The sequence below is a fragment of the Haliotis asinina genome, chromosome 7, assembly GCF_037392515.1.
Source record: "Haliotis asinina isolate JCU_RB_2024 chromosome 7, JCU_Hal_asi_v2, whole genome shotgun sequence".
Classification (NCBI taxonomy): domain Eukaryota; kingdom Metazoa; phylum Mollusca; class Gastropoda; order Lepetellida; family Haliotidae; genus Haliotis; species Haliotis asinina.
Genome location: NC_090286.1, coordinates 28,813,198 through 28,829,800, shown reverse-complemented (window position 1 = coordinate 28,829,800; position 16,603 = coordinate 28,813,198). Strand labels below are relative to the sequence as shown.

Genomic DNA, 16,603 nt, shown 5'->3' with positions numbered 1-16,603 from the left:
CTGAAATAAGGCAAAGTGTGACTTCTTGATGAAAGGCTAATTATAAAATGGCAATTGTTGTTAGTAGACATTGCCAAGTTGACGAGGATTTCACAAAAAAACGTTGACACTGAGAGTTAAATGAAATCTGGTGTTTTTACTTGAATTGAAGTTCCAATATCAAAAGTTGAATTGTAAAGGTTTGGGTGAATTGTTGCAACCACAATGTTGACATAATCTCACAATAATCATTCACTTTGTGCCAAAACATTTCTTGATGGATGACGGTAGGGAAGTCAGACTGTGATACAAACATACAAACACTTGTTTAATTTTTTAGGACATTGTGACCAATGTGTCACCCCGTATTGTGAGGGGAACAACCTCTGGTCATCTTTATGGACCAGGACAAGGGTCATTCCTCAACATCGAGCTGATCAGTGAAAAGACAGCTGCCTATTGGTGCTCCAGTGTCACAGAACTCAAGAAGGACTTCCCAGACAGGGTAACAGCGCATTGTCTAGCAGATGCAGTGTTTTGGCTTCCTTCCTTTTACATGACACACTGTTGTATTGAGATCTGTAACTATTTTTGACAGTAAAAGTAAGAAAGTACATGTATATGAAACTATTTTCCTTGGTGAAGTTTATATTTTCTGTGTATACAGAAAGGCAAAAGAAATGTCGCCGAAGATAGATGTCGCAGTGTAGATGTCCAATGGCTTGTTGTCATTAATCTTTTGTTTATATAGCCATAGCTACTGTGTTCAGGAAACAAATGAATGATTGCCATTCAAGACGGCAGTTTATGCCTAAATGCATGCATGATGTATATTCATCTTGATTCCAGTGTTGTGTTTGTGTGAACTCTTCCCTTTCCACAAACATGAACATTTCTAACCTCAATCTCAAGCAAAACTTCAAACTATACAACCATGATTCATGTTTTCCTCAAACTTGACTTCCAGTCTATACTTAAAGAAATAGGTTCAAATATTCTGTTGATAATTAAATGTCATATCCTGTATTATAAAGTTTCTTTTGCCTTTCAGTATATTTTGTATACATTGTTTCAGATTGTTATTGCCAGCATCATGTGTGGCTACAGCAAGGAAGACTGGACAGAGCTGGCCCAAATGGCTGAGGTCAGTGATCAGAGCACATGGTTGGTCAGGGATTTTATTCGGCTTCAAATCTGCAAAAAGATAATACTTAGTAACAAATTTAAACAACCTGTTATGACTCCTTGTAAATTCGGAATATGGGAACCCTTAAAATACACAGTTTTTCTCTTCCAAGTTTGCATGCCAGTTACAGTTTGGAAAAATAGTGATACCTTTAGCTGACAGCATGCAACAAGAAATTTTTATGTTTGTTTTTGTTCTTTTTATGCTAAACATCTCAATTTGTGGAACGTGTCAGAAGTATCTATACCAAGAGACCTGTTATTTCTCAGATCTTATACAAAGTTTCATTAATTTACTTAATCAAGAAAGCAGGGTCTGATGCTCTGGAACTTAACCTTTCCTGTCCCCACGGAATGGGTGAGAGAGGCATGGGTTTGGCTTGTGGACAGGTGAGTGTGTGTTTAGTAGACTGCGTCCTAATGCTTTGTTATCTCAAGAGTTATGTATGATATATTTATAAAGAACTAAAATATCAGTGGGTTGAAAATATCACCTATATATATAAAACCAAATTTAACCAGATGCTTCTTAAATGTTATGAAAAGTATTGCATTATGGAAGTGATCAACCCATGAAGATCTGGGTTAGAATTGATTTTCAGCAACCCTTCATGGTTGTTGTAAGAGGCGACTGACATGATCGGAGGGTAAAGCTCGTTGACTTAATTGACACGTGTCATTGTATCCCATTTGTGTAGATTGATGCTCATGCTGTTGATCACTGGATTGTCTGTTTCAAATTCAGTTATTTAGACTGCTGCCATATTGCTAGAATATTAGTGAGTGTGACGTAAATAGAGGATACTGAACGACCTTCCGTGTAATACCGAAAACTAGTTTGATACTAAATCTTTAACGAGTTTAATGAAAATGGTATTTCACGGAAGCGAGTTTAGTATTCTGTTTATAACTTGCCAACATAAATTGACAGAAACTGTGGCGAAATTGCCTATAGTGTGAGGATTCTCAGCTTTCAAGTCAAGCAAGGTCTAGTAAAATCGCGATATCAACATTAGCATTGTGACGTCACAACATTGAACCATTTTGACGCCATAGGTCAAGCGGTCACTAGTGTAATATTGAAGTGAAAATATTACACTGCAGTATCTTCTGGGGGCGAGTGATAAAAACTCAGTGATCTGTGAATATCATTTCAGGATCCAGAATTGGTGCGAAATATTTGCCGTTGGGTGAGAGAGGCTATCAAGATCCCTTTCTTTGCCAAGCTGACCCCGAATGTGACCAGCATTGCTGTCATAGCTCAGGCTGCCTATGAAGGTGATAATAATATGGACAATTTTGCACATACAATGCTGGTTGTTTTCATATGCCCAGACTGTAAATCCTGGGGTAAAAAATCCATATCCATATGCCTGTCTACTAAACTGGTACGGAATGGAAACATGCAAATGCTTGAAACTTCAATAGACAGAGCCCAGTTTTATTTTGTTGTCCATCAAGAAATGGCGGAAGTATCTATTTCAGTTATGTTGATGCATGTTTGCTCAATGGGCACAACCCCTGAGGGGCGTCAGGAGAATATTAAGGGTTAGTCCTGATGCAAGAACTGACTGAAATTGGGGAGGAAATGTCTGTCCTGCCTCCTTCAGTGTCGTCATACATTGACAGAGCAGAACATTGTTTTCTATGTGCAGAGGCATGGTGGAGATAGATACCAAGTTTGCTAATATAAGTTGTATTACTGGAGTTCATTAACAAAGGACAAGGTATGATAAGGGTGGTTTTTGGCCCACTAACAGAATTGGTTGAAAACATGCTATTTGTTTAGAGACAAGTTAGCTTTGCATAAAAATGCTACATTTTACATGATCTGAGGTGTAATTTCACTGCAGAGGGGCCCAAAATGTCTTTTTTGTTCCCATGAAAAGTAACAAGAAGTCTGAAATATCACTGTGCCATAATGACTTATTTATAACTGTTATTTTATTTACATACAAATTACAGCAGTTTTACGACAGGTAGTCATGCTGGAAAACATGTCAATGTCAATCATAATGTTTTAACCTCAAGGGGCTCAATTAGGGTTGCAAAACATTGTTAAGTCAATTACTTGCCAATTGTGTCCCCAAAACTCAGTCATTTTTCACAGCATTCTTTGCAAATGTAATCCATGGGTCCATTGTACAACATGTAAGCATGATAACCAATCATGTTGTACTAAGAATCACAGGGGCCTGTTTTGGGTAAAGCTACATTTTGGGCACAACTTCATTTTAACTAGTAAGTGTTACAAGTCAGCATTTACAACCAGTTTTAACACATACACAGTTAACATCATTCTCAATCATCATATGTTATTACAATAACCAATCATGTTGCACTAAAAATCACAGATCTTGACCTCAAAGGGGCCCATTTCGGGTGCAATTTCACTGTCAGCACAGGTTCATATTAATACCATGCAAGTGTTAAAGTCAGTATTCAAAAGACTTCACAGAGTAATTATTCACAACTTATCCACTTTAAAGATACAAAACATCCACTATTACTCTTCATTCACAAAGTCATCAATCTCAGTTTCTGATTCACTGTCAAGAACTGCAGTATTCGTGAGTGTATAAACCTAAAGTAGATCAAAATATATATGAATTTTAAAATATTGGGAACAAAAGCAACTAGACTGACTTGAAAAGGTGAATGGTCAGTGTCTTAATAAAAAATTTACATGATGTTAATTAAAGTTTGTTTCAACAATGTACATAGATTACCAAACTGCAGAAAAAAATTACAATATTTGGATTTGATGTGAAACAGTTTAGTTACTGGATAAACCAACTTTGAAAAAAAAGAAAGAAAAGTTACATGGATTTGAACCTGCATGTCTGATAACAAAAAAAAAATCAACAGTCCACTATTGCAACCATTAGTCCACATATTCCTTTACGTCACAATGTGAATTTAAGCTTATATAATTACACTTTACAACTATGTATGACTTGACGTCTGTTTGTGTTCATCATCTGCCAGACCTTGATACAATGTTCTTATTCTAGCTAAAAAATCCTTTTCATACAGTTAACTGTAGTCATTTTGGTTAAATGAAATCTATAGCTAATAGGTCATTGGAAACATCAAGGTGCATAAGGTCTTGGAAAATGCATAGGTTTATACATGGCAATCCTGTTGAATGACAGTGTTATTTTGACAGTGACAGGTGACTCAAAGGTGTTCGATAAATAGATGACAGAAAGACTATGATCAAATTCTGACATAATAACAAAGATTCTCACCTTTACAATGCTGCTTGATCATATTTTGAAAATCTTCAGATATCTTCTTACTTTTCTAGCAGAGACCAACAACCAAAAACCAAAGTTTACCTCTCATAAATCAGCCTTGCGAGTGCCTTATGATATTAAAAATTTTAATAAAGATGTTTGATATGTGTATTTTAGAGCACAAAACCATTTAAAATATAATGTACCATGGCACAGATGCGTAAATGTGATGGATTGTTTTTAAAGATGTTATTTTATGTCAATGTTTATTTTTTGAGATGTTGTATGGGGCAATTTCATAAACCGAAAAAATGTACTTTTTTAAAGATTTTGATGTGAGCAAAAGCATGACCCACCACAATTTTTTAGGTGTGCATTCTAATTTACTCTCTTCATATGTGGTGAAAAAATTGGGATGGGTCATGCTTTTGCTCATACTTTTCTATCACTCTGAAAATCAGAAAATGTAGGTTTCTAGAAGATATTGTAAAATATGTTAACTTTGAGGTCTTCAAAGAGGAAAACTAACAACACTAAAAACATAAAAATGCAATTGGAGGTAACTTCAACAATTAATTTAGCCCTTTTTATGCTAAAATTATTGTGTTGTAAAATTTGATAATCATGACATGTTGTGGGCCAATAAGGGCCTCTATCATACCTTGTCCTTTAATTTAAATGTGGTAGGCTATGAATGGTAGTACTGTGGTAGATATTTTGTCCTTAAATCAGTGTAGTAAGGACATAAGTGGAACTCATCTTCAATTACATTTAATGTACAAAATTTTCACAGTTTGGAATATTGTTTCAGTCTGTAATGAATGTCTGAAACCTGTGCTACATCAAGATTTTTTTCTACTGTAAACAGACCAGCTGTGATATAATAGAATGCTGTAGAAAGTGACTTGAACCCATCTCACTCCCTCACTGATTCATTTGCAGTCTAAGATACGAGTATGACACATAGGGTATTCATTGAAACAGACCTTTGTTCTGAATTTTACTCATTCAAAATGGAAACTTTATGTTGATATCTAAAAAATACCTATGACAGTAAGAACATAGGAAAAACAGTTTCTTAGTTTTGCACAAGTCATTGATGAGAATGTTTAGATATTATTATTATTACACTATACATTTGTATAGCGCCGATATCCTGTTAGCTAGTTCAGCTGCTCAAGGGGGCTCTGTTTTTCCCCTAATTGTTGGATGCCCATCACAACATCTTATTTTCTATCTCAACTGCCTGGGGATCATACAACTCTTGCAGCCTGCTAGGAGCACCGAGTTAATGTGGCTTTCCCATCCATACAAGGTACCCATTCACAGCTGGGTGGACTGGGACACATAGTTACAATACTTTGTCCATGTTTACTGCATGTTGCTGTACCTGCACCTAGGTGTATGCACGTGTTCATGTGGCCACCATCTGGTCATCTACCAACAGATTTGTTTGTTCTTTCAAGTGTACAGGGTTGTGTACTGCAAACTAGGGTTTGTGACAACACTAGTACTGAAAGAGTCTGCACTCAAAGTTGACTCCAAGGTCACTGTCACAGGTGGGCTTGATCCCGGCACCACCAAGCTCGCTGGTTTAATAGCCTGTCACTTTACTAGCCTGGTGCTTTACACAGCTCGCCTATAGCTCCCATATAGCCAGAAATTTGGCTCCTCATCAACCATAACCCTTTAACTGAATGCTTCTAGTTTGTATTGAATGGCGTCCTGCTTTTGGTAAGTACATGTACAGACACAGCTGAGTGAACACCATGATATGGTCTGAAGTCCCATGACACTACTGTTTGATCATCAGTGTAATTTATTACCGTACCCAGGCAAAGCTGATGGAGTGACTGCCACAAATACTGTCTCTGGTCTGATGGGATTGAGGACAAACGCTACTGCCTGGCCAAGCATTGGCAAGGAACATCGTACCACATATGGAGGTGTGTCTGGTAATGCTATACGACCAATCGCACTGCGTGCTGTGTCCGACATTGCCCGGAATCTGCCCAACTTCCCCATCTTGGCCACTGGGGGAATAGACTCAGCTGAAGCAGGACTGCAGTTCCTTCAAGCTGGGGCATCTGCTCTACAGGTAGGGTCACAATGGGGATACCTCTGAACACAAGGTGGATAATTCTGAAGAAAGGTTGGCCAACTTTAAGTATGAGGGTTGGTAACTGAAGACAAGATTGGGTAATGTTAAACACAAGGGTGGATAACACTAAATACAAGGGTGAGTAACTCTGAAAACATAACTCTTGACACAAAATAATAACTGCTAGAGATAGAAATACAAGATTACGCCAAATCCATTCTGGGAATGAGAAAATTGTTATTGCTGCCATCCATAAGAAGCTTCCAAGTATTTCTTCAAGTCCAGAATGTAATAGCATACATATTTTTGTCAGTGTCTGTATGAATGTCATAAAAGAGAATCGTGTAACAGTTATTATTTTAACCTTAAATTTATCTTTATTCATTAAAAGGCTCAGCAATAATTACAGGCTTGCTAAACCAATTCTCTTGATATGGTACATAGCATGGCGGGACTTGATGAAAGTATGCTGTGCGGATCTTGGTAATGCTTGGTAAACACAAGTGCAGGTTACTCTAAAAAGAAGGGCAGGTAACTCTAAGATCAGCTCAAACTGTTTTCAGCATGTGTGGATGCCTATGTATCAGTGAACAGCCATTTTTTAAAACTTCTTGCTGAATTAGTGCGACTTTGGATTTGTGATGGTAGTTGCTGAGCATTGTCAGTGATTTGTTTATTTGCTATTTGCTTGTTGTTTATTTGTCATAACCCTGTCTTGTTTGTTAGTGTTTTTATCGACCCATGAAGGTCCCGGGGTAGAACAGGCCCTCAGCAACCCATACTTGCCATAAAAGGCGACTATGCTCATCTTAAGTGGCAACTAACGTGATCGGGTGGTCAGACTCGCTGACTTGGTTGACACATGTCATCGGTTCCCTATTGCGCACACCGATGCTCATGTTGTTGGTCACTGGATTGTCTGTTCCAGACTTGATTGTTTACAGACCACCACCATATAGATGGAATATTGCTGAGTGCGGCGTAAAACTCAACTCACTCACTCACTAGTGTTTTTATCAGCTTTGCATATACTGGGTTTTGCTGTTGTGAGCAGCAGGCTTGTCATTATGGCTGCCATCTTTGTGTTCCAAGAATGAAACTTTAAGTTTGTTGAATGTCATGTTTATGAAACATTTTTCAGAAATATTTGCCTGAATATTTCTATTTTTCAACTTTACTAATACAAAATAAATCTGTTGACAATAATTTTTCTGACTTTGTACTCATAATATCCTTGGCATTTGCATACCTTGTGCATATACAATTTATTGGTAAACTTTTTTATTTCTTTTGAATACTCTTGTATCAGTATGTTTGCAAGGAGCCATTGTGATTGTGGTGTGACGCCAGTGTAGGACAGTAGTGACATGTGTGGTGGTGTTGTAGGTGTGCAGTGCTGTACAGAACCAGGACTTCACAGTGGTACAGGATTATATATCAGGTCTGAAGACACTGCTGTACCTCCAAAGCCTTGACCAGCTGCACAACTGGGATGGACAGAGTCCTCCAGTCCCCAAACATCAGAAGGGGAAGCCAGTACCCAGGGTTGCTGACCTCATCGGACACGTGAGGCTAAAAATGCTTTTCTTTACTATATGGCAATTCCAACCTGTAGTGAATTATTGTGCAAGGCTTAAAATGAAAGAAATTAGAAATTTAAATATTTGAAGGTGTTGTTTGATCCTTACATTTCATACTCAGGCATGTTAGTGTTGAAAATACAAACCATTTAAGTGATTGTTAAAATTTGTTAAATCTTTCTTGCACAGTAAAATAAATACATAAGGACACTGTTTCATTAAATACTTGATAAGTATGTATATACCATTGAAAAGAAGAATTTAAAGAAGAGTTCATTCTTTGATATCACTCTAGTTCATATGTCATTATACTATTGAAAAGAAGAATTTAAAGAAGAGTCCATTCTTTTATGTCACTTTAGTTCAAATGTCATTATACTATTGAAAAGAAGAATTTAAAGAAGAGTTCATTCTTTTATATCACTTTAGTTCATATGTCATTATACTATTGAAAAGAAGAATTTAAAGAAGAGTCAATTCTTTTATATCACTTTAGTTTATATGTCATTATACTATTGAAAAGAAGAATTTAAAGAAGAGTCCATTCTTTTATATCACTTTAGTTCATATGTCATACTCAGAGAAGTTAATGTTCATGTTGCTATACAGAAGAACATTGATATAATGAACTCCAAGGAAGCAAGAAATTTAGTTCTTTAAAATTGTTGTTCATTATGCACATCTGACCACCATCTTGGATTGTAGAGGTGTAGAGACGTATATACTGAGGCTACAAATCTTTATTCTTGTACATTCACAGACATTAACTAGAACATGTTTAACAATCACAACAATATATAAATTAATTTAGATTTTACACCTGAATCTATAGCCTGAATTATCTGAAGCTTGGTGTCAAAGGTGATAGCTTTACGTTTGCCTGCCATTGTGACGTGAGTGAACTGAAGGCCTGTATATCAGTCAAGCTTTTAAACATGATATGTTTGTTTTGTTAATTAATTAGTGACCATCAAACAATGTTGATTTGCCACAAACAAGATTGATGTATACCGGCTAACTGGCTGAGCTGACACTGAGTGAATTCGCTAATCACATCGTTAATTGGGTCTTGGGGCAGTAAATCAGTCCATTATAGCCGTTAATTCACTACTCATGAGTTTGCTATTCACGTATAATTTTAATGATACTATAGACGACTATTGACAGGACTTTTAAATTTGTTGGCTATATTCGTTTGTACATTGTATCCATGTTCACTATATCCATGTTCTTCTGTAGTTGTTTCTAGGTGATAATGTGCTTTCATAATTGCATCCTCATTTGGATGCGATTCTATGTATTACCACCAAAGATCATAATCAGCTATTACCTACACATGATTGTCTTTCGCAGGACAAATAGACTATTAGGGGTGAACTTTCTTTGAAAACTATTTGAGAATAAAGTTTCTTTGAAAAGTATTGCAGAGATAACTTTAGTTCAAACCTAATGAAGGATAAACTTTCTTAATATATTTTGAGGGTGAACTTTAGTTGAAAACTACTGAAGGGTAAACTTAACATGTAAACTATTTGAGGGCATACTGGTCAATGTTCTATGGCGACTTTGATTTTGACATTTAACTAACATTACTCTAAGCTGATTTTCAGCGATATGAGATTGCTAGGGATTGCTAATTACGTGACAAAGAACACACTGTATTATTTATTTCTTCAGCATCTGCCATCATTTGGACCTTACATGAAGAAAAGGGAGGAAGTGATAGCAGGGGTGAAGGTCAAGGCCGACTTGCTGGAGAATGACAACAAACTGGTTCCAATTCGACCAGCTAATGTCCCTAAGAAGTCAGTACCCTCTGTGAAGGATGTAATTGGCCGAGCTCTCCCAATGATCGGCACTTACAATGACCTAGACAACAAGCAGCAAGTAGTGGCCTTGATCGATGAGGTGAGCGCAGAAGGTGGATTGGTGTCCACGATGAACAGATTAAAGTTAAAGTGATGTGTATCGGAGTAGCGCCGAGGTAATTATTATAAGATATGTGAGTCATCAGGCCGAATGTATCACAGGCAGTTAATAACATACATGTTTTTCAGATGTGGGAAAGGAAACGTATTGACACAGTATGTCTTTTAACTGATAGTAGTCTTTAACTGATCATTTCTGAAATCCATGATATGGACATGTGAACACTTGACACTCATACCACACCCCTACCAATCCCCTTCCCCCCACCCCCACCCCCACCCTCACAAACTAACACACTGTCCTGTCTTTACTTCTAGGGGTTAAAGTTTTCACTTGACTCGCTAACAATCCTGGCTTGATTCTGCACGTGGGTTCAATGTGTGAGGCTCATTTCTGTGTTCACCGTCCTGATAATGCAGGAATATTCCTGAAAGTGGTGTGAAATTAACTCATTCACTATTTATTTCCAGGACATGTGCATCAACTGCGGCAAGTGCTACATGACATGCAATGATTCGGGTTACCAAGCAATTGAGTTTGACCCCGAGACACACCTCCCTCACGTCACAGACGACTGCACAGGTAGGTAGAAACAGGCAGTTACCACCAAGTCTTTATACTCTCTGGAACCCTGTAAAGAGCTGGATTAGAATGATTAAATACCTCAAAATCGGCATATGCAAGACATGTACCACTTCTGTACCATGGCGGTTTCCTGACTTGTAGGAGACTGGGCTGAGATGTATGAAAATAGATCAATGTTGCATGATAGTTTCTGAAACAGCTTTTTCCATGATGGCTCATGAAATGTCAGATTTCAGATTCTTTGGGGTACAGAGGTATAAAGACCCTGTTCTTATTTATATTTTGTGCACTTATCCTATTTCAAGTCATTTACTAATTTCATTGTTTTCATTTGAACCCAAACAGAGTGTATGTCAATAATGCTCACAATGTTGATCACTGGATTGTCTGTTCCAGGCTTGTTTATTTCAGAATTCTGTGATATAGCTGGAATATTGCTGACTTCTGCGTCAAACAACAAATAAACAAACCTTACTGTGATTGTGTTACAGGCTTCACCGGGAGACCTGTTGGCCCTAAGTTGCATTACTTGACCTAAATTGCATTGTTTGACTGTTTCACCCATGTTGCATTGTTTGACTTACGCAGTAATTGTGTTGCAGGCTGTACGCTGTGCCTGTCAGTGTGCCCCATCATCGACTGCATCACAATGGTCAAAAGAGAAATCCCCTACATCCCAAAACGTGGCATCCCTCTCAATGTCAGTGACATTTCCTCCACACCAGCTGTTGTCTTGGCGACCAACTAGAGTTAATTACCATCACAGATTCAGATGATATCCACTACCTTGAAATTACATATGCTATTATTTTGCTTATGTAACATGTGTTACTGTTTCAATTCCAATTGCCTTTAAAAACTTTATTTTGTGAGTTCCATATTTGCTGTAATAATATCCATGAAAATAAGCACAGACAATATCTCATCTGCAGTATGTTCCTATCAAATGATCAGTTTATGACGGCTTTTGGATTGTAATCAGAGTATATAAGTGTATTTCTAGATAATTTATGAGATATAATCGCTAATGGATTAGACCTTTGTCGTTATGGATCCAGCTCCCACGTGTCAGTGTTCTAGTGTTTTTGCAGTAATGAGTGCATTGGTATTTAGAAACTTGTCAAATAGGAGTTGAATGGTATGAACATATTTCTGTTTCTTACAGGAGCTAAAATTCATTTCATGTATGTTACGGTAGTCTACCATGAAGATCCATGGTTGTAAGATGCAACGAATGGGATCAGATGGTCAGGCTTGCTGACTTGGTTTACACGTAATTATATACCAGTGATGTAGATTGATGCTCATGATGTTGATCACTGGTTTGTCTGGACCAGACTTGATTATTTACACACTACCACCATATAGCTGGAATATTGCTGTAATGCCATCGAACACTATACAAACAAAAACATCTTGCAGCATGAAACAACTTGTACATAAAAGAGTCTTTTTCTAGCATATTTACTTGGCCTTATCCTAAATGAATATGGTGAGTTTTTTAATTTTTTTGGCCCGAGAAAAAGGGATTATGAATATTAATCTCTCATATGTGTAGAGGTTAATTATTGGAAAAGGTGTTTAATATGTGGAATATGTATATATGGTAATGGTTTCACCAATATATCAAATATCACAGTCCCTGAACTACATAATTTTCCCTAATGCCTAGCCCACACTATAATGATAAAGCACTAAATGAAGCAAGTCTAGATTTCCCCATTTAAATGGGTTAGTTTGTTACTATCAAAATTATATACACATGTATATTCAATGACAAAGCATTAGTCTAATCAAAAGTATGCGTTTGTTTATTTCACTCAATTTCTTGCATCAAAAGAACAGAGCAGCGTTGTTTTCGTTCATGTTTGTCTTAGAAGATTAATGCAAAGTTATTTTGATATCCTTTAGTTCGACAGGATTTTGACACGTGTGTCTTCTTACATCCTTATTAGAACACAGTGCAATTACAGTCACACCTCATATACCCGAACACTTTGCTTTTTTGTTTGAATTGTTCAGACAAACGAATCATTCGGATATCTGAATCAGAACCTAGGTGGCTGGCTACATGTGAAAACAAAACAATTTAAAATAACATTGAACATGTAAACATGCAAATTTCCTTCTCTTCCGTAGATGTAATGGCAGAATGTTTATGTTTAACATTTGTACTAGCCATCTTGCTCAAATGCACAACGAATGACACCTCCATGTTTATTTATGCTTACTCGACAGACAATTTGAATCAGTGTCAATTCAATGTCAAAGTTTAATTGTTTCTTCTCTGATTAACTTACACGTCTTGTGCTGAATATTCAATAAACTGTGAATTAACTAACAGCCAGAACAATGTTTTGACAAGCGGTAGATATGATAGACTTCCTCTTTTGATATCTTGCTGACAACAGACCTTGGGTTTTGATATAGGACTGATCAAAGGTCAGTGCAGTGAGCACTGTTGAGGAGCTCACTTCACATTTTGCTGACGATAGCCTTGGTGTCTAAGGCAAATTTGTACATATTTTGCTGTTTTGTTACCAGATTGACTGTTTGGATACAGAAACCAGACATTCAGATACAATGTATATGAGGCAAACTGTACCTAGAAACATTTCTTTTTTGGAAGAATGTTCAGAAACTGAGGAATTTGGATATCTGACTTTCAGATATACGAAGTCTGACTGTACATGCATAAACTGTTTTATCTGAGAAGCAAGGTATTGATGTCTTGAGGGTGGGCATAACTTTTTGCTTATGTGCAACATTGTATAACATCATATTGATGTCATTCCGACAACTTATAAAAATTGAGCACCTTGACAATGATGTTAATACACTCATCATACAAAAACAAGTAACATCTCATTTTTTAAACATTAACTTAAGTCCTTAGGCATAAATAGATTTTCATGAAGATTTTATTAATTGTATTCATTACTGTTTGAAATGTCTGTTTATGATTCTTATGTTATGTGGCTTCACTGTAACCTAGCAACAGAAAGAGTATTAATGTATAAATATACTGAACAGCAAAAGAAATGCAATTTTTTAGAAAAAAACCCCCCAAAACTTGAAAGCCTGACAAAAACAGTTGTTTCTTTTGCTGTCCAGTATATATACCAGTATATAACAAACACTGGTGTGTATGGTTCAGGGAAGACATTTGTCATCATCTGTCAGTTAAAACACAATCAGGTGACAGGGCTCTGTATGAGATTAGTGTCTTCAGTATATCATTAAGTTCTCTCTCAGGGAAGTGGTGTTTAGTATGTAATAGAACATTCTAGTTTCAATACCACATGCTTTATGACAGCAGACAAAGCTGTTCTGGTATTGGTGATAGCACAACATCATACTTGGTACCCAAAACAACTTAAAGCACACCCATTGTTTTTAGGACTAGATAATTTGTTGTTTTGTGATAGCCTAACTATAGCAGTATGGAAGTATTGAGTAGTCCTTTTCTTCTATTGAGTATTATATTGGATTGTACATATATGCTCATGGAAATGAATAAGGGAACATATGAAAGTACAAATCTTCCTTTATTTTTTTAAGCATTCTTCACAAGCTATGTATTTGACTGTGGAGTAGAGGAACGTTGAAACTTTCATGTTTTGCATTATTTGATTCTTAGAGTATATGTTGTTTTGTCCTGTAACCTCAAGATGCAGACATGCACAAGACGTATGCTTTGAAATATACACTGAAATGACGTCTTTGATATCTTTGTAGGATAGACTACTTACAGTATGGAAGTAGATTGTTATTTTTCTTGTTTTTCATTAGAAATTGGGACCCAAATCTTTTATTAATTGATTGTGGAAATCCTGACAAAGGACAAAATATGTAATAATGACAATGAAATCCTACTTTAAAACAGATTTTTATGTGTTTAAGTTTGTGTTGATTGTTTATTTGAGAAGTATAAAATGTTATATGTTTTTGTATACCTGCTTAATGAAAAGTATATATACAGAGACAGATGCATGGTTTAAAGATATGAACTTCTATCTTTGTTGATTTTCCAATTGATAGCTACACCATTTCTATTGAATCACATTTGTAGTTGTAGATGTAGGATTTTGTGAACATTTCAACACACAGTGAAAGTTGTGGTGGCTAAGTGGGTTAGATGGCTGACTCGGTGCTGGTGATTGGGTGACTGACTCTGAGGGTGTGGCTTCAAATCCCGGATGGGGCTCAACCCAACAAAAGCACTAGACTCTATACTTTACTGAGAAAGTGTAGTCCCAGATATAACATGTTGCATTGTCTCATTGTATATATGAAGGATCATAACTATTTTTTGGATATTTTGTATGCTTAATTTTCAAAAACAGATCCTTACAAATATTCATAAACCCTGGACAGTAATATAGTGGTATATGAAACTGTAATCTCGGCTTCATTCCGTGTCTCACCCTTGATTTTTTTGTTTGTTTGCATGTACCTTAACTGTATTTTGGGCACTTTGGTGATCCAATGTGATCTATCTGAAAATACTAGTCTAGATAGTATCAAAAACACAAATGTTTATCACTCACACCTAAACTGTGCTGTTGTAACAATGTATTGGGTGTTGTGGAGGTAGTTTAGTGTGTAGACATGAACCATTTGGATGGTTGAGTCAAGTCATTCAGAGACCAGTAAATTAACCATGTTTATCATATGGCGATATTTAGTCAGCCGTATTATGGATCATGTGTAGGTCTGTCATGGAACTTCAAGGTCATGTGTGTGTTGATGTGTTTTTTCAGCATGAGATATTGTGACAGATCAGTCTCTTGTATGTAGTGTGTGTACTGGTGTACAACTACACTGCTTGTGTGTCAACTACTGTCTGCATTTCGATAATTGCAACAATGCCAAAATCTGCACAGACCCATGAAATCTACAAACTTATAAGTTTCACACCCAAATGGAAAAGTTGTTCAACAAACGATCATTATTTTGTTGTCACTTTTGCTTGTTTTTGTGAGGGGGGAATGCTTGCTGGTAGAACAGTAATTTGCTGGTGTGAAATTCCACTACAGCCTTGTTGATTACTTGGCTGTTCATCAAGTGGTCCCCTTCATAACTTTTTATCCAAAAATTATGAGACAGATCATCAGAGTTGGTCTGTCAATTTCATGTGACTGTGCAAAATTTAGTTTTGATGCAATTCCTAGATTTTGTGTTGTCAAAAAACAATTCATAAGTGTCAAATGAAATAAAACAAACTGTACCTTCCACAAAGATGTCTAAGAGCTCCCACTAAAGTACATCTTGGAGAATATAGGGAGGTACACCAACAGGGTAGCTTTGTGGCAAAATTAGACAAAGTCAGTGACAGAGAGATGCCATGGTTTGGTTGCCAACTGAAGTCTGTGTGACAAGAATTCACTTAACTGGGATTGACCAAGATATTTTATGGATTTAAACTTCTTTATTCTTTCGACACAACCTTTCAGGATCAGTGCAGATCCCTTCATCAGGTAAAGTTGAGATTATGATGGTTAAATACAAGTAAATCAAATATCTACAACAACTTCTAAATGCTGCTAGATGACACAGTTGATGTAGCACAGGACAGTCTTCACACCATGAATGGTATAAGTCTGTGCAAGTCCATCTTAACATGTATGAGTAATGGCCATCTTAGTGATAAGACTGATTTGTGAAAGCCACCACTGGTGTGTGGGACCCAAATAAACATCATGTGAAACACATGTAAAATCTCTTGTATCATGTAAGTTGACATACGGGAATTATACATGCATATGTAGAAATACTTGAAATAAAATCAGATCTGAAAAATCAGTTTGCTTTTTTTTCCATTATAGTCTATATTTTAAAAAAGTCAGACCAGTTAGGAGTTGAAGCAGTACATATGCTCAGCTACCCATGTTGGTAGTAGGGGACGATTAAATGGATTTAGTAGTTATAATAACCCAACGAAGTGGGTTGGTGCTGATGACATTAATAGCTGGTTTGTCTGGCTTAGACTTGTTCCCATATTG

At 36.6% G+C, this 16,603-nt stretch overlaps 1 protein-coding gene across 1 annotated transcript in view; it reads left to right on the top strand.

Annotated features, from left to right (window-relative positions):
* Positions 1-16,400, top strand: part of LOC137290470 (dihydropyrimidine dehydrogenase [NADP(+)]-like) — a 43,673-nt gene extending 27,273 nt beyond the window's left edge. The window contains exons 12-20 of the mRNA XM_067821421.1: positions 320-484; positions 1,055-1,123; positions 1,471-1,554; positions 2,322-2,442; positions 6,239-6,501; positions 7,891-8,070; positions 9,762-9,992; positions 10,484-10,595; positions 11,201-16,400. Of these exons, the coding sequence (XP_067677522.1) occupies positions 320-484; positions 1,055-1,123; positions 1,471-1,554; positions 2,322-2,442; positions 6,239-6,501; positions 7,891-8,070; positions 9,762-9,992; positions 10,484-10,595; positions 11,201-11,346 (1,371 nt within the window). The 3' untranslated portion in view covers positions 11,347-16,400. The remainder of the gene's footprint in view (positions 1-319; positions 485-1,054; positions 1,124-1,470; positions 1,555-2,321; positions 2,443-6,238; positions 6,502-7,890; positions 8,071-9,761; positions 9,993-10,483; positions 10,596-11,200) is intronic.
* Positions 16,401-16,603: the final 203 nt, after the last annotated feature.